The 22,606-nt window shown below is 50.3% G+C and overlaps 1 protein-coding gene across 7 annotated transcripts; it reads left to right on the top strand.

Annotated features, from left to right (window-relative positions):
• Positions 1 to 505: 505 nt before the first annotated feature.
• ST14 (ST14 transmembrane serine protease matriptase) lies at positions 506 to 21,840 on the top strand. Of its 7 annotated transcripts, none has more exons than XM_023941608.2 (20): positions 506 to 890; positions 1,073 to 1,235; positions 11,081 to 11,240; positions 11,460 to 11,587; positions 12,140 to 12,210; positions 12,615 to 12,775; positions 13,216 to 13,251; positions 13,530 to 13,767; positions 13,903 to 14,042; positions 14,455 to 14,552; positions 15,042 to 15,151; positions 15,953 to 16,083; positions 16,335 to 16,439; positions 17,434 to 17,541; positions 17,900 to 18,013; positions 18,197 to 18,325; positions 18,699 to 18,885; positions 19,379 to 19,653; positions 19,948 to 20,084; positions 20,609 to 21,840. In XM_023941608.2, exons 2-20 carry the CDS (start codon positions 1,230 to 1,232, stop codon positions 20,768 to 20,770), a joined length of 2,496 nt encoding a protein of 831 aa, XP_023797376.1. In that variant the 5' UTR covers positions 506 to 890; positions 1,073 to 1,229; the 3' UTR covers positions 20,771 to 21,840. The 7 variants fall into 7 exon arrangements, with proteins under 7 accessions (XP_023797376.1, XP_086717472.1, XP_023797377.1 ...); XM_023941609.2 differs by having other exon boundaries at positions 567 to 890; positions 1,098 to 1,235; XM_086861348.1 differs by having other exon boundaries at positions 728 to 890; positions 11,081 to 11,164.
• The last annotated feature ends 766 nt before the right edge of the window (positions 21,841 to 22,606 follow it).

Raw genomic sequence — 22,606 nt, 5'->3', positions numbered from 1 at the left:
GACGCACGACAAATGACACCCCTAGATTTTGGAAGAGAGTCTAGGAGCTGTCTGGGCTGTGTTGGAGGCTGCTCTCATGCCCATGTCATCCCTGGGACGGAACAGGGCACTAGACCCCTTGGTTCTGGCCAGCTTTCATGATCTCAGGAGGGCAAAGTTCTGACCTCCGCTAAAATCACGTCTTGGGAGCAGGGCTCTCATTCCCGAGCTGGTGAGAGAAACATTTGAGATCAAAGGAGAAGTTCCCATCCAAATGACACAGTAATCCTTGAACAGCTTTGGGAAGGGGAGTGCCACCTCCCTGTGCTGCCCCAAAGCAGCCTGTGGCCAATTGAGGGCAACTCACTACACTTTTCCAGCTCCCATTCTCCACAGTCAGTAATTATTCCCTTGCACTGCAGATGGAGAGGCCGGATAAGCCCAAGATGACTGCGCCCATCCCCAGCGCTACCCAGCCTTTGCTCGGGGACTGCCTGTTCAGGTGGAAAGCACAGCGCTGCTGGATGACGTTTACCTCTCCTCCCACTGAATCAGCCTTTTATTTACTGTTTGGAATGCAAAGTAACAGGACACCCCGTGAGTTTTATCTCTCTCACAATCTTTTGTAATGCTTTGGAACTTGCCGGACCGGATTGAGCGTTTGAGATGGGGTGGTTTCGGGGTTGCTTGGCAGGAATCTGGGTGGGAGGGCACTGTCGGTGAAATTTGAATGTGGGAGTCGCTCTAAGAGCACAATCCTTGAGCCGCACTACGGGAAGGAAAAGCCTTTGTCCCTGACCGAATCTGGCCCGCCGCTGGTGTGGATGGACGGTGCTTCTTCGCTAGAATTCCTTGCAAGTGCCTCCACCAGAAGACTTTTCCCCCGCAGGCAGCCGGCCTTCATTCCTTATGTAAGCAGTTCTTCCCTTCTTTCACGTGCATGGCATTCCCAGGGCTGGGAGCTGATGCGGAAGGATCCTGCCTGCCCAGAGTTTGCTGCTTCTGCAGCTGATCCTTGTCTGGGGTTCGAGCTCAGAGCGATTTAGCTCGTTCAGCTTGCACAGATTCTGACCAAGCCGGACTTGGTTCTCAGATTTCAGGACTCTCCTTCCTCCCAGACTTCGGCTCTGCTCTCAGGATGCTGTTGTGGCTACATTGAGACAACGCAAGGAGGAGGTGACAGCTTTTAAAAAACCCAAGTGGTTCCAGCGGAAACAAACAGAGACTTTGCGGCTGACTGCTGCCATTGCATGCGGGTGAGTGCCTTGAATTTTATGCTTTATTGCATTTTCACCGTTCCTCGGCTGGGCTCAGCATCCTTCAGTCAGACATGGAAGTCTCTCACCAAAAAAGGCACGTGGCAGACGGGTTGGGAATTGTTATTGTATGTTTTGGGTCTGTAAAGTGTCCAGGAGGGGACCTGTTCGCACCACGGTGACTCGGTGTAATGGCTCCAGCAGCACACAAACGGGAATCCTGGTATTGAGGCCTCGAACCAGCTGTCTCCCAGCTGTATAATATTTATATTTAGCACATGTACTGCTTGCTGGTTTTCCCCACGGTGACTGCATCCCCTTGTTCAAAGAGGGCTCATGAATCAGTTTGTAAAATGTCAGTGGCTCGAATTGGCAGGAAACAGTGAGCTCTGTGTCGAACCAGGGATTGTGGATCTTCACATTTTGCCCTCATCGCTCACATCCCCGAGCACGGGTGTTTGCCTGGCATCAGCCCGGAGGAGACCGGTGGATGCGCAAAACAGGAAAAGTGTGTAGAATGCAGGAGCAGTGGTTCAGCTGGGAGCATCCGCTTTGTACACAAAATATGTTGTTTCACGGGGGTGTTAAGACAGACTGTAGCCAGGCAGGTAAGGGAGTGGCTGTAAAAACAGCGCTGGCTAGGGTTGGGCATCAGCGGGAGCGCTGAGAGGTCCTGACATCAGCAGCCTGACTAACATGGCACCTTTTCAAGGGGAGTACGTTAAATCCAGGGATGCTTCCTCCTGTGCCGTGTTCTGCGATGAGTGGAATTCTGGCAGCTGCTGAGGGGGCAGGGAAGGCGGTGGTTTATGTGTTTCTACGAGAGCACAGAAGTTGGGTTGTGCTTTTCACCACAGCAGGATCAGAGACCTCACTCCGTCTCTTATTTTTTTCCCCCAAAAAGCACCTGCAAAAAGCTCGCAAAACTTTTGCTCAGGGGACAATTTAGAGCAAGGGAAAACAAAGGAGACTCAGCAAGGGATTTCCTGCGTGTGATCAGCAGCACTTGTTGTACCAGAACCAGATTTTTGGGAAATTTTAACTGTTCAAGTGTTTAAAAAATTCAGTTTCAGGGCTGAATGCAATCGGTGTATAAAGGTTTGGGTCAGTGGTGGGGTAGCCAGTTCAACTTTTGATGCGCGTATCACATATTCATATGGACTGTCACATGTAAGACGAAGAAAGGAAGAACCTTTCCATGGAAAAGTTTGATCCAGATAATTTAATCCTGACTTGCTCTTGAATGTGAGAAACCTAAATATTGGAGTGTGTGTGTATGAATCATCTTTTCAAAAAGGGGTAAATGGTGAAGTAAGACTGAATGCAGCTCTCAGCGTTAGAAATTATTTCAAACCTGCATAAGAGCGTTCTCAGAACCCCAGTCCCTCCTTCCCCTCTCTATTATGAAGCCACACAATCCCCAGGGGCTGTTGCTGTGTGACATCCCCTGACTGCCACATTTGGGTCCACGTCAAGTTTCTGCAGCACTGCTGTGTTGTTCAATTTGCATCCGGTCTCTGTTAGCCAAGAGAAAGCTCATTCCTACAGTGCTGTAGCCTTGCTGTGAGGGCAGGTTTCAGGCGGGGAAAAAGGAATATTTCGCTTCTGAATGTACCAAATGTTTGTGATTGTCCCTGGGATAATGTTGGGATGAGGCTTGTCCCTGGGATAAACTATCTGTTCGTGCTCAGGGTGCCCTCTTTGCAGCGGGGTTTTCCCCTTATTTCTGCGGAGAGGCGGGAGCCGCAGCTGGGCACGGGAGCGGCACAGCAGCCGCGGGGCGTTCCCGGTTGCCCGCATCTGCCGGGAGCGCAGGGAGGAGGAGCTGGGCGCCGTGCCCGGGCCGGAGCCAGCGTGCCATGGCGGCCTGAGCCCGGCCATGGAGCGCGGTCCCCCGGCCAGCTGTGCCAGCGTGCGCTACAGCACCCAGCTGCAGGTGAGAGCGCACCTGGGCGCGGGGAACTCCCAGAACACCTGCCAGCCTTTTGCCGAGCTGCCTTGCCCTCTGCTCGCTCTGGTTCCTTTGAGTCTGGTGGGTTCGAGGCGGCTCTGGATCTCTCAGGAAGGGGGAGATTCAGCTTACCCTTGGGTAAGGTCAGGGGAATCTCTTTGGGGAACATTGCTGAGCTCAGCAGAGCAGGAAAAAAAATCCAAAAGAGCTTTGGGGAAGTGGAGATCTCCACCTGTCTGTGCTGGCTTTGGATCTCCTCGGTGTCGGTGCTGCCGTTGTTCCGGGGGTTTTGGTTTCGGCTTAAGCTGAGGGCATTGGAGTTTAGAGTAAAGGTAAACTCCGTGCTGGTGAGCTGTGTGCAGAGCCTAGCTCTAGGTGGTTTAGCAACAGGTCCAACTAAGCCTATTCAAGGGTCATAAGGACCAATTTTAACCGAGGGCTGTGGGGTTTCAGTAATTAACCGCTGCATTATCTGTGTGTTCTGAGACCTGAGTGAGCTTCTTGTGTAGTTCTTCTGGCTGACGGTTGGGCAGGGATGTCTGAGTTTGTGCCTCCAGGGCCTGTTCTGTGCCACAGAGCTGTTCCAAACACAGGGGTTTGGGTTAAAGCAGGACAGCAGCATTTCCCACCCCACCTGCAGACTGTGTGGTGTCTGTCTCAGAGGCCTGGCTTTAGTAGTTATTATCTAACGGCACCAAAAGAGCTGCTGGTTTTGGCACTGATTGAAAAGCTGGCCTGCAGCAAGAAATTTTCCCTTGCCTCCAGTCCCACTGTCCAGTGTGTGCCATGGCTGGGAATAGGAAGGAGATGCTCTCACTGAAGCAGTTCAGCTTAAGCTCCTTGTTCCTGGCCAGGTCAAGGTGACACTTGTGTGACATGATCTTTCCCAACAGGCTTGTTCTCCTGGCAAGCTTTGTACTCCAATTGTCTTTATGCAGGACTGAGGTCTTGAGCGAGTCCCTTCCCTGGTTCTTGATCAGTTTTCCCCTGTGTCCATTCAAGAGGGCTGATCTCATCCAGGACAGCGTCCCTGAAGATAGTACCTGCCCTCCTGGCAGGAAACAACCCCAAGGAGTTTGTTCCCAGTGGACTGTTGTTGGACTTGGCCCCTTATAAACATGAGAGTGGAGTAAATGAGTGGTTTTGCAATGTGTTGTGTCTCCTGTGCTGGTAAAGGAGCTGCTGTAGTTCTTGGGCTGATGAGAAGCTGCTGCTCTTCCTTGGAAAGGTGCATAGTGTTTCCTTGGATAATGGCCTGCAGGTGAGCTGCTGCTCAGGCCAGTTTGGCTGCTGTTGGTGCCAAAAGCAAACAGGGATAAGGAAGACACAATAAGAAAAGGGCTGAGGCCAGACCTTTGCTCAACAAATGAAAGATCACTCTGTAAAACCCTCAAGGGAGCAACCAGAGTGTTTTGAGGGCCTGGCTGGGAAGGTATCAGAGCAAAGGTTCTCCCCTTGCCTGGGGTAGAATGTATGGCTTCCATCCAAAGGCCGCCAGGGACAGACTGGGAAATAGTGCCCTGCAATATCTAGGCCATGGGCCAGGGAGGAAGCAGCCAACAGGGATGGGTTTGGCAGACAGAGACTTTCCTGGTTGGAGGTGCTCATGTTTTCCTTGCTGTTGGCTTCAAACATTGGAGACTCATGGTCCTGATCCACCTCAGAACTGTAGGAATGAGTGAATTGTCACAAGGGTGACACTTCAAGGTCTGGGGCTCAGCTGCTTTGGTTAAGCTGCTGGAGGCAGTTCTGTTTTCCAGACAATTCTGTCTGTACCAGCAAAGACGGATGAGTGATTTAAATAAGCTGTTTGCATCTGTGGCATGTTTCTCTGCTGCTCTTGGGACATCACTATGCTTTAAGGAGGAATTTCATGGCTCATAGCTACACAGATCAGGGCTGTAGGGTACCTTTATTCCCAGCTTCTCCCCAAGAGTTGCTAAGACTTAAGTGTGAAATTCTCTTCTGCCACACACAGAAGAAGCATGGTAGCTTTTTCTGAGGTGCTGTGATGCAGGACGGAGCTGAACTGATCAGCCTGGATGAGGCAGCAAGCCAAGCCTGTGCTATCTCTGCAAACATTAACATGAGTTTCTTCTGTAATAAACCTAAAGGAATTTGGTTTCTTGTATGACTCAGGGTGGTCACAAGACAATCAAATGCTGTAGAGGGTTAAGCACAAACTTAGTGTGTGAAATAGGTGTGTGACCTGTATCTTTTACTGTTGCACCTGCCCTCTGTGCCTGGAAGACACAGTGTGGAGGACTGTCCTTGAGCTCTTGCCCCATATTCCCTTTTTAGTTTTGATGTCATCATTTTATAGCTTCATTGCCCTTAATACAGGACTGAAGACAAAAAATAATGTGCTGGCAGAGTTTCTTCAGTGCTTTGCTGCCCGTGGTGGGGCAACACAGCACGAATATGCCTCACCTAAGCTTCGCTCCCATGTGTGCTGTTTCCATGTATTTCTTTTTAAGAGTAAGAAGAGATGTGAGCAGATGATTCTTATCAGATATTTTTCCAGAGAAGTTGTTGGGGTTTGCAACAAGAGATGGTGCAGCAGTTGATTTAAGAAATGGTGTAGCTGTACTTGAGTTATGTGGGTGAAGTGAGTTGCACATGCTATTTACATTTGTTTTACTTTTCCTGGTGGGAAACAGGCTGGTTCCTCTCATGCCAGCACTGCACAGATGGTGTTTCAATGTGATCCAGGAATTCTCAGCTTTTGAAAATACTATTTTTCTGGCTCTTTTTGCCACACAAGCCCACTCGGTTGGTCTCCTGAGCTCTGACCTGGCTTGCTGGCTGTGTCCTGAGATTGTGGCTGAGTCGACAGGTTTCATCCCTCTCATTTCTCATGTGGTACTTGTTTTAGTTTTTATTGAACACCACCCGAGGCAGGTGTGGCTGGAAAAGGAGAGGCGGGAATTGCCTCTTGGATACACAGGCTGGGATCTGCAAGTTGTAATTGCCCTCAAGAGTCTAACCATGCAGTCAAATGACTGCTTCATCTCCAACCTCCCTACATCTCCTCCAGCTTGGCATTTTATGGGTTCCTTTTCTTGGTTGTGTACATTGGTATCAAACAGTGACTTTTTGTGAGACTTGATTTGGTTGCATACCTGCTCTTACCTTGTATGATGTGGGCAGCTTTGGCCATGAGCAGTCCTGTGGCAGACTAGCAGAGTCTGGAGTTGGGAGAGTCAAAGGAAGTAGGTGAACGTCACGTCTGGTGCTGGATGAACAAATTACCTGGTGGTCATAAGGGACTGGTGAAATTAATGGCCAGGAGCCCAGTCCTTCTGTGAGTCAGTGTCCTGTGAACAAATGCAGACACTGAGGGAGAGATGGAGCAGCTGTTTTGGGGGAGAGGGGAACAGTGAGGGGTTTGGTGCCTGGGACACATCACCATCTTGGTGGGACTGCCAAACAAGGCAGAAACCAGCCTCTATGAGGGATACTGATCCCAGAGGTACCCCTACTTTGCATACATCATGCTGGAGAGCTGTACTCCGTGGCATATCCCAGCCTTTCCTTGATCCTCCACTGCAGGAGGATCTCTGCTTTCCCGTAAGATCTTGTAAGGTTCCCACCACCGCTGTCTGCCAGCTGCATTTCCTGCTGACAGAATTAGTCACTTCTGCATCTGGTTTGTCCAGTTTAGACAGTCACTGTCTAAAAATACATTGTGTGGCTTACAGAGGAGGACTGGGAAGTCTACTCTTCCCAGGACTGAGCTCGGACTCTGCACAGAGGAGCAGGAGCCCTCCAAGTGCTCTTTAAATCCACCTATGTACACTTCTTTTCAGAGTTTCTTTGTGGAGTCAGTACTCAGGGGAAACTGAGGCATGAGAGACCTGGGGCAGAGCCTGTCTGAACCTTTCCCTGAACTGGATTTGCTGCCACAGCTGATGCTGTGACCTTATGCCTCTAACCCTGTGTGGGGAGCCTGGCCATGTCAGCAAGGACTGAGTGAGGAGTAGGAGGAAGTAAATGCTCCTGTGACTAAGGCAGAGAGAATATCAAGGGAGGTTTTCTGTTAATAATGTTTATTGGAGCAGTTTCCTCAAGAAGGGTGAGACAGTCAGACCTTGAGTCACTTGGCTACAGATGGTTTCTGGAGGAGCCATGGACAAGGTGAGAGCAGGACTTGTTCAACTCTCTAGTCTCTAGTTTACTGCTGTCACTATTCAGAGCATGTGAGGAAAATGTGCAGCAGCCATCAACTAAAGGAGATTAACATTGCCATTGTCTTTTTCTTGATTTAACTGGGATCTTTGAGCCTATCTTGCATGTGGTTTTGTCTGGTTTCCATCTAGCTCAGAGGATGGTGACAGGGTATTTTAACTCCCAAGTGTTGGGAGTGAAGGGGATGTGTAGGACCGGAAATGAGAGGGGCAGAGGCTGAGCTGCACAGGTAAGTCTGGTCCTCAGGTCAAATTAGTGGATTTTGTGTGGAGTGTGGGCAGGGAGGTTTCAGCCTCTTAGAGCTCGGGACATGGGACCTCAACTGAGACCTTCTGCATGGCCTGATTCATCATTCCAGCAGTGCTTGAGGGATGCTTCAGATCCTTCTCTGGGTATTGGGAAGAGTTTGCAGGAATGGATGTTGCTTATCCAGGCCGTGATGGGTGAGGGCTCTTCACACAAGTGTATGTGTTGGCTGAGGAGCATAATGGCATCCATAAGGTATGGGAATGGGAGAGGATGAGAGCTGGAATACAGCACAGAGGATGAGAAAGGAGGGAAACCTCTTTGGATGGTGTCTCCTGTCTATCTGCCTATAGTCACAAGGTAAATTCTGGCAAGTCAGTGGCTGCTTGTGCACCTTGTACTGGAGGAAAAACAAAAGAAACCTTCCCAGAAGTCCCTGCACTCCTGTCCTTTCTCCTGTGTTACTGCTGGTTCAGCTTTGGAGCAAGAATTAACTGACAAAGGCATGCTGTAACTCACAGATTTAACATTTTTCATCCTTTTTTTTTTTTTTCCAAGGAAGACAGAGAAATTGCCTAAAGAAAGAGCAGATGGTGATTTTTCCTGCCTAATTTCCTTGCTCCCAGGAACAGTGCATGTGCCTGTATGTGCTGGAGGCAGAGGGGAGATCTATTTGCCTTCTGATTTAATCACAGCGATGATTTTCTCCCTGGGAGAGCTTTCTCTCTGCAAGGACACAGGGAATGTTACAATGCATCAGCCACAGCTGTGCAGTGTTGTACAGCAGGAACTCCTGCTTGCCATTGAGCCTTATTTTTTTTCTGACAGCTTGGTGAAGCTGAAGTGTAGGAATTCTGCAGAGGGCTGAAGGATTTTCTTATGGAAAAATGGTTTTCTTTGCAGTTTTTTCTCTGGCTCCAGGAAGTCTGAGGAAACTGATAGATCACATAAGCCCCTGAGACTCTCTTCTTGCCCCAGGCTCCTGCAGATGTTAATAAAGAATTAAATACTTCACTTTCTGCCAACAGCAGCAATATCTTGGAAGTCCTGAGAAGGCTCAGCATTGTGAACAGCACTGTGGAGGGAGAGAGAATGTGTTTGCAAGTTTTGTGGCCAGTTTCTTCTCTTTTCCAGGTTGGGGGGGTGGGGGGGTATTATGTGATTGGAAAACTGGTAGGAGCCAGATGGATGTTTGGAAGACAGTGTGTCAAACTCCAGGTAGTTTTGGCTTTGACTGAAGAGTTTCTTGATTTAGGATGTCTCTATGTATTTAAGCTTTATTTTGTGTGTCATATGTTTCAAAGTTTCCTTGGGTTATATCTTCAAGCTTTTTGTGTAAGATTAAAGCCAAACAGGAGCATTCCCCATAGGGTTGTCCTCTGCAGGCCTGCGAGGTCTGTTTATTTTTGAGGTGGGTTTTTGGGGATGGAAACAGTTCTTTCTGCCTAGCCTTAGACAGTAAAACTCAAAAATGAACGAAGGCTCCTTTCCTGAACTGCTAAATGATAAACTGTGAGGATTCTGAGAGCAGCTGGTGTGAAAACTGCTGGGTTGCTCTGGTTTGGTGGTTTTCTGGTGTTTGCAGAAGATTAAGCTTAGAGTCCTTGACAAAAACTCAGAGTAAGGTGCCTGCCACTTCCCTTTCTTTCCCTTGTGAAGGGCCCCAGGCAAATACCTAAAGGAGGAGAGGCTGCAGTGGGGTGTGGAGAGTGGGAGGAGAGCACAGGCATTGGGTGAAGAAAAGGACGAAAGAATTGGGGGAATGCTTCAAGTGGGAGCTGGGCTTTTTCCTGCCAGGCGAGGCTGAGGAAATATAAGATGAAGCACCTACTGGAAGTTCAGTGAGGAAATGCAGTGAGGATGATTTATTCCCTATGTAAACACAGCAGGCTCAGAGGTCCTCCTTCCTCAGAGGGACTCCTTCCACTAGACCAGGCTGCTCCAAGCTCTGTCAAACCTGGCCTTGAACACTGCCAGGAATGAGGCACCCTGTGCCAAGGCCTCACCACCCTTACAGGGAAGAATTTTCCAGTATCCTCTCTAACATTATATTTATTTATATATTTATATAGCTTATATTTATTTGCTATATTTAATTTCAAAGCCATTCCCCTGTATCCTATCAAGCCATATCCACCTTGTCCATATTTTTCCTGAATTTAGGGACTCTTGACATTTGCATCAAATTAACCCAAGCTGTTGGAGTAGGTTTGTGTGATCTCTGGGCTGAGAGAGGACGGGCAGAGTCTGACCCTGTGTTTGTGGAGACAACATCACCCTGGAGTGCAGAAAACGTGAAATGCTGTGGATTTGTGCGAGTCGGCACTTTGTGCCGTGGTGTCTGTTCTCAAGTTCCAGAGCCCAGGAAGCTGCTGAATGTCTGCTAAGGAGAAAGTGGGCAGGTGGTGAGCAGAGGGATCCTCCTGTTTTGGGCCTTTGCAGCAGGCATAGATCCCCTCCTGCCCAGGGGAGGCACAGATCGTAGGCAGATGTGGTTAGCTCTGCCCACATCACTGCCAGTGCTGGGAGGAGAGGAAGTGCCAGGGTAGGTGCAGATCCGGGCCCTGACGATGTCCAACAGTGCCAAGGATGCATTGTGGGATCCTCTGAAAACATCTGGGTCTGCAGCTGTTCCAACCCCCACCCCAGGTCAGAGGTGCAGGTACATGGGCAAGGCAAGGATGGAGGAACGGAACACAAAGTGGGAGAAAGTGAAACCCAGGGGCACCAATGATTTTATAGCTGATACAGAGCTCAATGCTTCAACACATCTTCCACTTCTTCACCCAGCCCATTACGGGGTGCTGATAACAGCAAGAGTTATTCTTGCTATTCCTTGTTCCTTTCTTCCACATCTTGTCCCAAGAGCATGGTTGCTTGTGGACTGTGGGGCTATCTTGTGTGTTCATCTTAATATTTTGGTTTATTTCTTTTAATGAATGTTTGTGCTGGATGGGAAACTCCAAGCAAAAACACAGGAGTGCTAGTCACCCAGGAGATATGACAGAGAGCTGTGAAAATGTAAAGGAAAGAAGCAGCCTGATTTCTTCTTTTAGGGAAATGCGATTTTATAGCATGCTGTTCCCCAGTAGCTCTGGGTGACATAGCTGCACGCAATGAGCACTTAGTTGGGATGAATTTTTCTCTGCAGTTTCATCTGCAGAGGCAGATTTTGGAGTTTGTAGGCTTGTGACCCTGCCATGGTCACAGGAGGATGTGTGGGCTTTCCCCTGAGTTTGCTTGAGCTCGTGACCTTATATTAGGCCCAAAAAGGAATTAGGTGTGTGCAGAAAAGCAGAGGGTTTGTCCACAGCTGTGGAGCTGCCGATGCTGAGGTTTGCCCTCGGTACTGTCGCATTCCTTGTCCCCAAACCTGCTTCAGGCTGCTCTGTGGCCGGACCTCCCCAAGCCAGGCTTTGGGAACAGCCTTCCCACTGTCCTGCTTTTCCTTCTCTCCCAGGACATGAACAACCTGGACGAAGGGGTGGAGTTCCTCCCTGCCATGAACTCCAAGAAGATGGAGAAGCGTGGCCCAAAGCGGCAGGTGGTCATCACCGTCCTGATCATTGTTTTTCTGCTTGTCTCCCTCACCTCTGGCCTTCTGTTTTGGCACTTCAAATGTGAGTGTGACGTCTGGTGGGTGGTGGCATGTAGGGTGACACCCTGGGAACATATCCATCCACATGTAAAAGCTTTGTTACCCGATGTTGCTCACATGTGCCCTCACATGTGCACCATTTCCACCTCCCTGCCCCAGTTGCTGTCACTGTGGATCTGCTGTGACACCAGTCCCAGCCTTGACTGCCCTTCCTGACTGACCCTGAGCTATTCTCTTCCAGATAGGAACACACCTGTCCAGAAGGTTTTCAATGGCCACTTGCGGGTTCTGAACTGGGAATTCCTGGATGCCTATGAGAACTCCAGCTCTCCAGAGTTCAGTATGTTGGCCAAGAAGGTGAAGAGCACGGTAAGAGGTTTCTTCCCTCCCTCCTTCTGCAAGCAGGGAATTTTCCTCTTGCCCCATGGCCATGGGGATATGCCATGGAAGATTCCTTGGAGCTTTTCTTTCTCATTGTGACACACTGACTTGGGAGCAAGGACCTTCTTTGGAGATGGATCTTGGCATCCCAGCTCCAGCCCAGTGCCATGGCATCTCCTATGCCAGAGCACATCTCAGAATCACTGGATGAGTTAGGGCCGGGAACTGCAGCAGAAAGGGCCCTAAAGGTGTCTGAAGGAGGCTGAAGCTGTGGCTGGTCTTCTCTCAGACTTGGGGATTCACTTCCCCCAGGGAAGAGTGGGGTGAGCTGAGTCAGAACAGGCTGTGATGGGCAGTCCTGGGCTCTTCTGGGGCTCTCAATTCTCCTTCTTTCTTTCTTTGGCTCTGCAGATTCCTGCACCCAGGGATGCCAGGTATGTGCCCTGGTTTTCCATCGTAGGCTTGAAGCTCTGTCTGTCTTTAGCCTTTCCCTTTTCATCAGTTCTAGACATGGTGAACACCCCTTTTTACCCCTTTCAGGTGGAGGAGATCTACAAGAATCATGCTGATATTGGTCCTTACCACAAAGAGACAGTGATCACTGCCTTCAGGTGAGTGTTAGGCACTGCCTGAGCCCCATCTGGGATGCTGGGATATTATACCAGCCATTTACCCTCCTCCTGGGTTTGCTGGGATGGAAGCACTCCAGTAGTCACACTGAGCGACAAAGGAAAGGATGAGCAGCAAAAAGTGACCTGAAAATACATTTTCTTTTCGGCCAGATTTCTTGGGAAAATCTGGGTATGGTGCAATGAACTGTACCTGGCAGCACTGAAATGGACTCCCTGGACTGGCAGGGGCTTTTGCTGTTTGCTTAACTTGTCACTGAAACTCTCCCTTCCCTGTGGCCAGGCTCCAAAAATGGCTCATCAAGTAGTTTGGCCTCTTCTTCTAGTGGCATTTGAGTCCTCCCATGTCTGTTCTTGCCCTCACCCCACAATTGCCCTTTCCATAGTGAAGGCAGTGTCATTGCCTACTACTGGTCAGAATTCCTTGTGCCCAAGTACCGGGAAGAGAGCCTGGACAGGGCGATGGCTGACAAGCAGAGCCTGGTGCAGAGGTGGAATCCCCGCCTGAGAAACCCCGTGCTGAAGGTGGAGTCGGTCATCGCTTTCCGTGAGTATTGGTTCCGCTGTCCCTGGGCCTCTGCATGGGACTAGGTGGGATATTTCTCGGGAAGGAGAAGGTGTTGGTCACATCCCTCCTATGGGAAAGCCAGCCCTGAGGGTGTTGTAAGGACCTGGATATCCACAGCACAGCTTAATGGGATGTACAGCCTGAAGGGGGCTGCACAGACCTGCTTCCCCTTGCTGGAACGCTCTGTGATCTCTTCTGAGCCCAGGGAAGAGGGACAGGGATGAGTTCTCCCTCTGCAGAAGAAAAGTTTGCTCCCTCAGCTCCCAGAGGCCAGGCAGGAGCAGCTTGCCCTGCCAGTTTGCATGGAGAGACTCCACAAGAGAGGCCAGATCAATGACTGTCTGAGGAACAACCTTGGCTTTGTGCCCAGGGAATTCCCATAGCCCAAAGGGTGATGCCAGCTTTGTTTTCTCCTGCAGCTGTGGACCCCAGCATAGCTCACGCTGCCCGGGACAGTAAGTACAGTTCTTCTTCCATCTTAGTGGTGTCTTTAGGGTGGTGTTTCTCTTGCAGGATTAGGAAGGGTCTGGAGAGAGGTGCTCTGCATGGAAGGCAGACCCCATTGTGCTCCTTGGAGCTGGTTTGGGGTTGGACAGACTGTGGCACAGGCCTTGCTGTTATCCAGGAAGAGCCATCTGCCCTGGGATAGCCTGCAGGAATTATTCTCTGCATCCCAGGGAAAGGCAGGGCAAGGCTTGTTTGCCTTGTTAACTGTTCCCTACTCTCTGGGCAGAGAGCTGCATGTTCTCCCTTCACGCCAAGGAAGGGGAGGTCACCAGTTTCACCACACCGGGCTTTCCCAACAGCCCATACCCCAACAATGCCCTCTGCTACTGGGCATTGAGGGCAGATGCCAGCTCCAGCATCAGTCTCACCTTCAAGACCCTGGAGCTGGAGCCATGCAGAGATGACAGTGACTACATCAAGGTGTACGACTCTCTGAGCCCTGTGGAGCCCCACGCCTTGGTTAAGTGAGTGTTCCTGTATGGCATCAAGTCCAGGGTGATCCTGAGATGTCCTGCTCCTGCCCCAGCTCAGAGCTGAGCTGTGCTGCTTTAGTCTCCCTGTGCAGCAGTGCCTTATGGATTCTGTCCTTTGCTTCCTAGGCTTTGTGGGAATTATGCCCCATCCTACAACCTGACCTTCCTGTCCTCCCAGAACATCATGCTAGTCACATTGGTTACCAACAAGGAGGGGCGATTCCCTGGCTTTAAGGCTGAGTTCTTCCAGCTCCCAAAGATGAAAGGTGAGCAGAGGCCTTGGCCTGTTTCCCCATATCTTCCTGCCACAGGCAGCTAAATACGGAGGTGGTTGTGGCTGCAGTTAGTTTGTCAGAGATATTTCCAGGGCTGGAGCACCTGAAAGCAGGTCACCTCTTGGCGCTTGCCTTGCCTATGGTGTTCTTGTCTGCTGTAATGATGTCCCCCGAGGAGGCAAAAATTAGAATTACGTTGGATTAGACATGCAGATTGATGTGTACAGGAAGCACCTAATTTATTTCATGGGTTCTCTCAAGTCTTGGAGCAGAGCTGCTTTCTCCAGAGAGTGACTTAACCTTGTTGAAAACTGTTGCCTCTGCCTCCAATGACAGCCAGCTGAGGCTTGGAGAAACCACAACCAAATCTCTAACTTGTTATTATCTTCCTGCTTGTGTTCAGCCTGCGGCGGGACCCTGAAGGGAGACAGTGGCACCTTCACAACTCCCTATTACCCAGCACACTACCCCCCAGACACGGACTGTGTCTGGAACATTGAGGTGAGATGGGCCCCCCTCTCTTTCCCTTAACAAGTCTGTCAAATGACTGTGGTCATACAGGTCATGGTGCAAGGGAGCTCGCAGCAGCTGGGGCCCAGAGGCTCCAAGTCTGGCATGACTGAGTGAGACTTTAGGAGCTGGAGGCAAAGGCAGAAGAAGTTGCAAGAGGCCTTAACCCCACAGGAGCTCATGAAAAATCCTGTAGCTTCACACAAGAAGGATGAGAGTGTGAGCTTTGGGGCAGGCCAGTTACTGTCTACTGACCAGAGGTCTGACTTCCACCCCTCTGTATGCCTGTTCCACTGGGGATTCTGGGGCCAGGGTGACTCAGTGACTTTTATGAAGATGTTTCTTTTCCTGGTGTAAAACTGACTTCCCCTTTTCAGTTATCTTCTGTTCTCCCCCCAAGCACAACCCTCTTCCTGTGAAACTATTAATTTTTCCTTGCTCCAGAAAGCAACATCCCACTGACTGTGCTTCCTTTTGCAGGTTCCCTCTATAAAGAATGTGAAGGTGCGTTTCAACATGTTTTTTGTGCTGGAGCCTGGGATCCCAGTCACCTCCTGCACCAAGGACTATGTGCAGATCAATGGCACGAGGTGGGTGTTGGGTGGCTGAATCCATGGAGGGGCTTTGTTTAGTTACACAGAAGCTTGTGCTTTCCTTAATCTGCTGTGGGAACAAGTGTGCTGGTGCTGTCAGGGCTGAGAGGATGCAGGAGGGTGCCCAGGACTGCCCTATGATGAGTAGGGAGCCCCACACTTGGTTCTGTGGGGTACTGCAGCTTCCCCAGGTGCTGTGGAGCATCACAGTACACTTTCCTGTATGTAGGAAGGCAGGAACATCTGGAGTACGTTTGCTTGATGAGTAGCTGTCCATTCTCAGGGCACTTGTTTCCTGTGATGCATTTCCTGATGCATTCCCCAACCTGATATAAGCTGGGCCACACAGAAAACTTGGTACCTCACAGGCAGGTGATTAATCTTGTTTCACAATGTTTTGGACAAGGGAGCTGACTCTGCCTCAGAGAGAGTTTCAAAGTCAGCACCTGCTTCTGCAGTGCTGTTTACATACATGATCCCACCTGCCTGTGGTGAGATGGGATCCTGCACCAATCCAGTGTATCTGGGATCAGACACATCATGGGCCAGGCAGGGATGTGGAAGAACTTGTTCCTGGTCATTCCTAAGGTCACAAGTTGGTGTTTGCAACTGGCCCAAATCTTCTGCCAGCAGCAGCAGCAGCAGAATTCGGACCCTGAGGCACAGCAGTCTGTGCTGGGATCAGACCTTCTTCCTGCCTCCTCAGCTCCTGGGGTGTGGAGGGAGATCAGGGATAGAAGGAAGTTTTCTTGGTGCTGACCTCCAGCCCTTTGAGTCCCCTTTGCACTCTCCCTGCAGGTACTGTGGGGAGCGGTCCCAGTTTGTAGTGGCCAGTACCACCAACAAAATTGAGCTCCGGTTCCACTCAGACCAGTCGTACACAGACACAGGCTTCTCTGCGGAGTTCCTGTCCTATGACTCCAGTGACCGTGAGTTGAAACCCTGGGGCTGGGGTGGGAAAAGTGATTTCCCTGAGATCTGGAGCTGTACTCTGTACACTGCCCTGTAAACTGGGAAGCATCCCTTTCCAGGGGGATAGCAGCATGTTTTGCTTTCCTGCAAACCTCCTGGTCTTCCTGCTGTGTTCTGCTATAAGCAGGCATAGGGAACTCTGCAAGAGGGGATGTAGAAGGGACACCAAGAGGGCTTATGCGTGATTTTGTCCCTTTCCCCCTCTCAGCGTGCCCTGGCAAGTTCACTTGCAATACTGGCCGCTGCATCGACAGGAGCATGCGCTGTGACGGGTGGCTGGACTGCGTGGATGGCAGTGATGAGAGGTCCTGCAGTAAGTCCAGCCTTGGTTTCTCTTTGGCACAGCATGGGAAAGGCCATGTTGCCCCAAGGTGGTTGGGCTTGTTCTGGGTAATGTTACTCAGTGCTGGCTGAAACCAGCATTGCCACCTTCCTTCAGGCTGGAGTGAGACTCAGTGCACAATTTGGGATCCCTTCTCAGCTTAGGATCTGTGGGTTCATGCTAATCTAGCCCTCTCCCAGTGGCATCCCCTTCCCTCTCCAGTTCCTCCCATCTGGGAATGTGTTTTTCTGTGTAATTCTTCTGGTTGTGGGTTTGTCTGAGCTGACTGGTGTGGAGGGACTTGTTTTGTTACCCAGCTGGGCAGGCTTTGCAGAGCTCTTCTGGGAAACCCGTGGGACACACTGTTGTTTCTTTGTGCAACAAGTTTTCCTCCTGCATTAGCAGAGCTGTCCAATAGTTAATGTTATTGTCCAGGGTCTGCAGTTTATTAGAGAGGACAGGATGCCCTGGTTTGGGAGGGGCAGTTTTCTTGGGAAGAGGGTGCTTCTGGCCTGTGACCTGGTTTCTCAGGTGCTTTCCCACTGCTCGCAGTAATTGCTTTGCTTAAGTATTGCCTCTGGCTGTCCTGCTGTTGTGATATCAGCTTCAGCTTCCACTGCCTCAGACACAATAGCTCCATAATGGCTTTGTTCTCACAAAAGTGGAAACAGTGTGGATGTACACGTGCATGGTCCGAGCTGACTGTTGGACCAGTGCTTGCACACCTGGTGGGAGAGCTGCCATGGTGGGCGAGTTGCTGGTGACTCCACAGGTGCCTTTGCAGGCCTCTTCCCTAATTTCTAGCATTGGAATAGCCTGCCCAAGGGAGTCACCATCCCTGGAAGCATCCATGGAATGATAGGACATGGCACTCAGTGCTTTGGTCTGGTTGACAAGGTGGTGATTGGTCTCAGGTTGAACTTGATGGTCTTGGAGGTCTTTTCCAACCTAAATGATCCTGTCATTCCTTACTCTGCTCTTCCAGCCTGTACTGACCAACAGTTCAGGTGCCAGAACGGCTGGTGCAAGCCCAAATTCTGGGTCTGTGACAACGTGAATGACTGCGGCGACAACAGTGATGAGCTACAGTGCAGTGAGTGACTCAACCTGCAAGCACAAAGGGCTAAGGGCTCAAGCAGGCACACAGAGGGCAATGGGGGTGATGGAGGCTCGTGGAATGGAGGGAAGCAAGTGCTGTGCTGGAAATGAGCAGGCAAAAAACCCAGGCATGGTGAGGGCTCACCTGGTACAAGTGAATGAGAGCTCAGAGGATGGAAGGATGAGCAGAGATGTAGGAATAGAAAGGGCTGAGTAACTGAGTGGTGGTGTGCAGTTTGGAGAAGAGTTTGGAGACAACAGTATGTTGGAGCTGCAGAGGCTTTACTTGTCTTGGTATGCTGAGGCGCTGCAGGATTCATGCCCAGCCCTCAGAAGCTGCTCTCTGTCCCCAGGCTGTGCAACTGATAGCTTCAAGTGCAACAATGGGAAGTGTGTCCCCAGCACACAGAAATGTGATGGCAAGGATGACTGTGGGGACGGGAGCGATGAGGGTGGCTGCAGCACAGGTGAGGGTGAGCTGTTGGGTGACAGCCATCAAATGCAGCCTCTGATGGAATTCCTTGGGGCTGGGCACCCTTGTGTGTGTGTTTGCATGGGGTAGAAATGCCCTGGGGGTGGGCAGAAGAGGTGACAGTGATGTGACCTTCCCAGAACCAGGGCTAACCCCTGTGCTTCCATCCTGCCTGCAGTGGGCCAGACCGTAGTCCCCTGCAAGAAGTACACGTACAAGTGCCGCAGTGGACACTGCATCAGCAAACAGAACCCTGAGTGTGACGGGGAGCAGGACTGTGAGGACCACTCTGACGAGAACAACTGCAGTGAGTGCCTGAGGAATGGAGAGACATGGGATCCTGAGCTGGGCCTCTCAGAGAAATACCCTAGTGTGGCAGAGAGCCCCTGGGTGTTTCTGTGGAGGAGCTTGATCTGGGAACATCCAAGCCATGTTCTTCAGTGGTCTGTGGAGTGTCTGTGTGGTTCAAGAGGGCTTACATACGTAATACAGGGACTTATCTCCCCTTTACAGAGTTGGCCAGTAAATATTGTAGCTAATTTAGCATCTGTGTGGAGTGCATCAGCCCTTTCTGGCATGGGCAACAGGGCACTTGTGCTGTCAGATGTCCTGGAGGAACAGAAGGAGGCATGGGATGGGAACAGGAGAAACCAAGCACCTCTTTTTCTTCTCTGCCCTAGACTGTGGGCTCCGCTCCTACGTCAGGAAGTCACGGATTGTTGGTGGGCAGAACTCGGATGTGGGAGAATGGCCGTGGCAGGTCAGCCTGCATGTCAGTGGCCAGGGCCACATCTGTGGGGCCTCGCTGGTGTCGGCGAGCTGGCTGGTGTCAGCGGCACACTGCTTCCTGCCACTGCAAGGCATCAGGTACCAGCCTCACATCCCTGTGCTTCCAGTTATTTCACAGAATCACAGAATATGTTGAGTTGGAAGAAACCCTCAAGGATCATCAAGTCTGGCTCCTGGCCCTGCACAGCACCATCCCCAGGAGTCACACCATATTGTCCAAATGCTTTTTGAGCTCAGTCAGGCTTGGTGCTGTGACCACGGCCCTGGAGAATCTTTTCTAGTACCTGACCACTCCCTGGGGAAAAGAGCCTTTTCCTGATGTCCAGCTTAAACCTCTCCTGGCACAACTGCTCCTTATACAGCTTCCCCTCAAGGCTCTTCACCATCTTCATTGCTCTTCTTTGGAAGTTCTCTAATAATTTAATATTATTCTTATATCGTGGCAACGAAAACCACACACAATATTCCAACACCGACTTTGAGAGGCATTCCTCAAGGACACTGTTTAAAGTAGTGGGCAGTGCTGTCTCCGAGATGAGGTCTCACCATGTGTTTCATGGCCCTCGTGCAGGTACTCAGACCCCAGCCTATGGACAGCCTACCTGGGGCTGACTGACCAAGGTGACCGCAGTGGCCCCAATGTGCAAACCCGCAAAATCAAGCGCATCATCTCCCACCCCTTCTTCAATGACTACACCTACGACTACGACATTGCTGTGCTAGAGCTGCAGAGCCCCGTCACCTTCACAGCTGTCGTCCAGCCCATCTGCCTGCCTGATGCTACCCACAACTTCCCTGTGGGCAAGGACCTGTGGGTGACAGGATGGGGAGCGACTACAGAAGGAGGTGAGCACTAGCATGTGATTTGGGGTTGCATTGATATATTTTAAGCAGGTTGCCAAGAGAACTGGGGCTGCCACATCCCCTGGAAGCATTCCAGGCCATGTTGTACAGGACTTGGAGCAACCTGGTCAAGTGGAAAGTGTGGCCCTACCTGTGGCAGATGGGCTTTAGTACTCTTCGAATTCAAACCACTCTGGGATTCTACAAGTCTATGATTTCTTGTGTTTCTTGAGGGAAAAAACAGGGAGCTGCTTAAAAAGGTGTATTTTTACTTAAGCTGCTCCTCCATCTTGGCAGGCTCAGGAGCCTCCATCCTGCAGAAGGCAGAGATCCGGCTCATCAACCAGACTGTGTGTAACCAGCTCCTGACAGACCAGCTGACACCACGCATGATGTGTGTGGGGATTCTGACTGGTGGTGTGGATGCCTGCCAGGTAAGGCAGCACCTGGATTTGGTGCTGGTTATTGGTTATTAGACAAGGAGAGAGGCCTTGCTCAGCCCTGCTCATTCTGGTACTTCCACTTATATTTACATTTTTAACATAAAACAAATCGATGGGAATCCTTCTGGATTCAGACAATGGACAGATTACAATGGGCACCAGCAGCAAGTTGCATCGATGCATGACTTAGACTCAAAAACTACAGCCCAAAATCACAGGATTTAGACTCCATCTCACCAGGTAGGACATACAACCATACTTCTGGCTATTATTCAGTCTTAGTTAGCAAGCCAGGATGCTTGACTGGTATTTTATAGCTCTTTGTTCTGGCACTGTGGCTCTTCTTGCCATGCTTAAGTATTTGTTTTAGAGAATGGCCAAAAAGTTCTAATGACAGCTGACTTAGACGGACATTTACTGATTATTTCTTGCTCAGTTTTTGTGATTGACTTTAACACTGTGCACGAGGGTGATCTATGGGGTTGGTGCTTATGCTCCTGTATGGTTCTGTGCAGGGAGACTCTGGGGGACCTCTGGTCAGTGTGGAGCCCAGCAGTCGGATGTTCCTGGCTGGTGTGGTGAGCTGGGGCGATGGCTGCGCCCAGAGGAACAAACCTGGGGTGTACAGCCGGCTCACGAGCCTGCGAGACTGGATCCGGGAGCACACAGGCCTCTAGGGATGGATCCCTTCCTGAACACCACTTGGACAGCACTGACTAGAGACACTTAGCAGTGCCAGCCATGCATAGCCTCTACTGTGAACTTCAACCTTCCCTCTACCTCGCTGTAAGCGCCTGGGACTCCATGTGCAACCAGAGCTGATGGTTTGGTTTAGCCCTTAGTCTTAGAAATCCATGTTTGGAGAACTTTTCCTTGCGGGGTAAGCTAGTGCAGCTCCCATGAACAATTTGAATGAGCCATCATTCAAGATTGCATATAGTAATACACTAAAAAAAAAATCAAAAAAAAAAAAGATGCTTTGTATTTAGAGGCAAACTTTATTGGACAATTTCAAAAACAAGGTTTCAGTTTATATTCTAAGTCATGCATTTGTTTTCAAATGGCTGTCCATACCCCTTTCTCTGGTGTTCAGCCATAGGGGGGGTTGAAAGGAGGTCTTAACATAGTTTTGGGGGGATCCCTTTAGGATCCCTCTATTGTCCCACACCATGGTCTCCTCCTTCTGTCCTCTGTCCAACTCTGCTTCTGGCATGGCCAAGTCCAGGGCTGGGGGCCTGAAAGAGATGTTGGGCTGAAACACCATCACTCACCCCGAGGGAGATGCCATCACTCACCTTAAAGAAAGCCATGGGCAGGGCTCAAACAGCATCACTCACTGTGAGGGAAGCCACAGGCAGAGCTGCTGGTACACATGGAGACCCAGAGCCACTGGCATCACCGCATTGTGCCTTAACATCACACTGAGCTGAGCTGATGCAGCTGATGCAGTGTGCTCCATGGGGCCTGGAGTCAGTCTGAAGAGCACATGGGCTGCACTGAATTCTTCCTGGAGTGCTTCCCACAAGGACAACACCAGTCAGCTGTGCACACCAGCCTTACACCTATCTTACTTTTGTAAAGAAAAATGTGACTTGTGAATGTGATGATTTTCTTCCTTTTTCCTCTGTAGTCTGTTCCTGCCTCAGCAAAGCACACTCCAGCTGAGTTAGTCTCCTCTTCACCTGTAAATACATTGTTTTGTAAAACTCAGAACTGAGATGCTGCAATAAACTGGGATATTTTCTAATACTGTGTGGTTCTTCCTGAGTTTCTGTGCAAGTGTTCCTGAAACAGAAACCTGCACACAGACCCCCAGTGCTAAGGGGGGAAGCTGAACCTCTCCCAGTAAAACACTTCACTACTGCTATGCACAGCAGCTCCACTGTGAGGGAGAGACATGCGGAGTCTGGGGAGAAATCCTCACAAGAAACAGCTGTAAGGGCTCATAGGAGGATGATTTGTGCCTCAGCCATCTCTGCAGACTTAAGAAACATTCTGAGATCTGTGCTTACACAATGCTACAGCAACACAAAAAGAAGCATTTACTGTGGTCATTCTGTTGCCCACAAATAGTAAAAGTACTAATGTTTCCATTCCAGTGTTACACAGTTTGCAGTTAAGCTCCCCAGACACATGGCCCATTAAAAGCTTCCCTAAACATGAGTTGTTATGGATGATGGTCCTCAGAAGATACTTGGGATAACACGGGCTGCAAAAGCATGAAACAGTTCATGAGAAGACCCCAGCAGTTTGGCCCCAGCACCTGCACCCAGGGGAACAGCAGTGGGCGGTTCCATCACCTGAACACCAGCTCCAGTGTCTGTTCTCTCTCCTTTGTGCCCACATGCAGTCGGGGGGTCCTGCCACAACAAACAGGATCATGGGCAAGCAAGAAGACGGCAGGAGGTTATTTTCCAAATTGAAGTGCAAACTCTGTGCAACCAAATCCACAGGTTTTGTTTTACTGAGCACAGTGTCACCTACCACAGCACCCTTCTTCCCACAAAGCCCCG

Source organism: Cyanistes caeruleus, chromosome 23 (genome assembly GCF_971803275.1).
Source record: "Cyanistes caeruleus chromosome 23, bCyaCae1.hap1.1, whole genome shotgun sequence".
Taxonomy (NCBI): domain Eukaryota; kingdom Metazoa; phylum Chordata; class Aves; order Passeriformes; family Paridae; genus Cyanistes; species Cyanistes caeruleus.
The sequence above is the reverse complement of the archived record's forward strand: the minus strand, read 5'-3'. Positions and strand labels throughout refer to the sequence as shown.

Excerpts from the sequence above, each read along its gene's own strand:
- ST14 (XM_086861345.1), top strand. The coding sequence starts at position 3,115 with ATGGAGCGCGGTCCCCCGGCCAGCTGTGCCAGCGTGCGCTACAGCACC. Across the intron at positions 16,440-17,433 it reads CAGTGATGAGAGGTCCTGCA|CCTGTACTGACCAACAGTTC; the intron begins GTAAGTCCAGCC and ends CTGCTCTTCCAG. Across the intron at positions 18,014-18,196 it reads TGAGGGTGGCTGCAGCACAG|TGGGCCAGACCGTAGTCCCC; the intron begins GTGAGGGTGAGC and ends TCCTGCCTGCAG.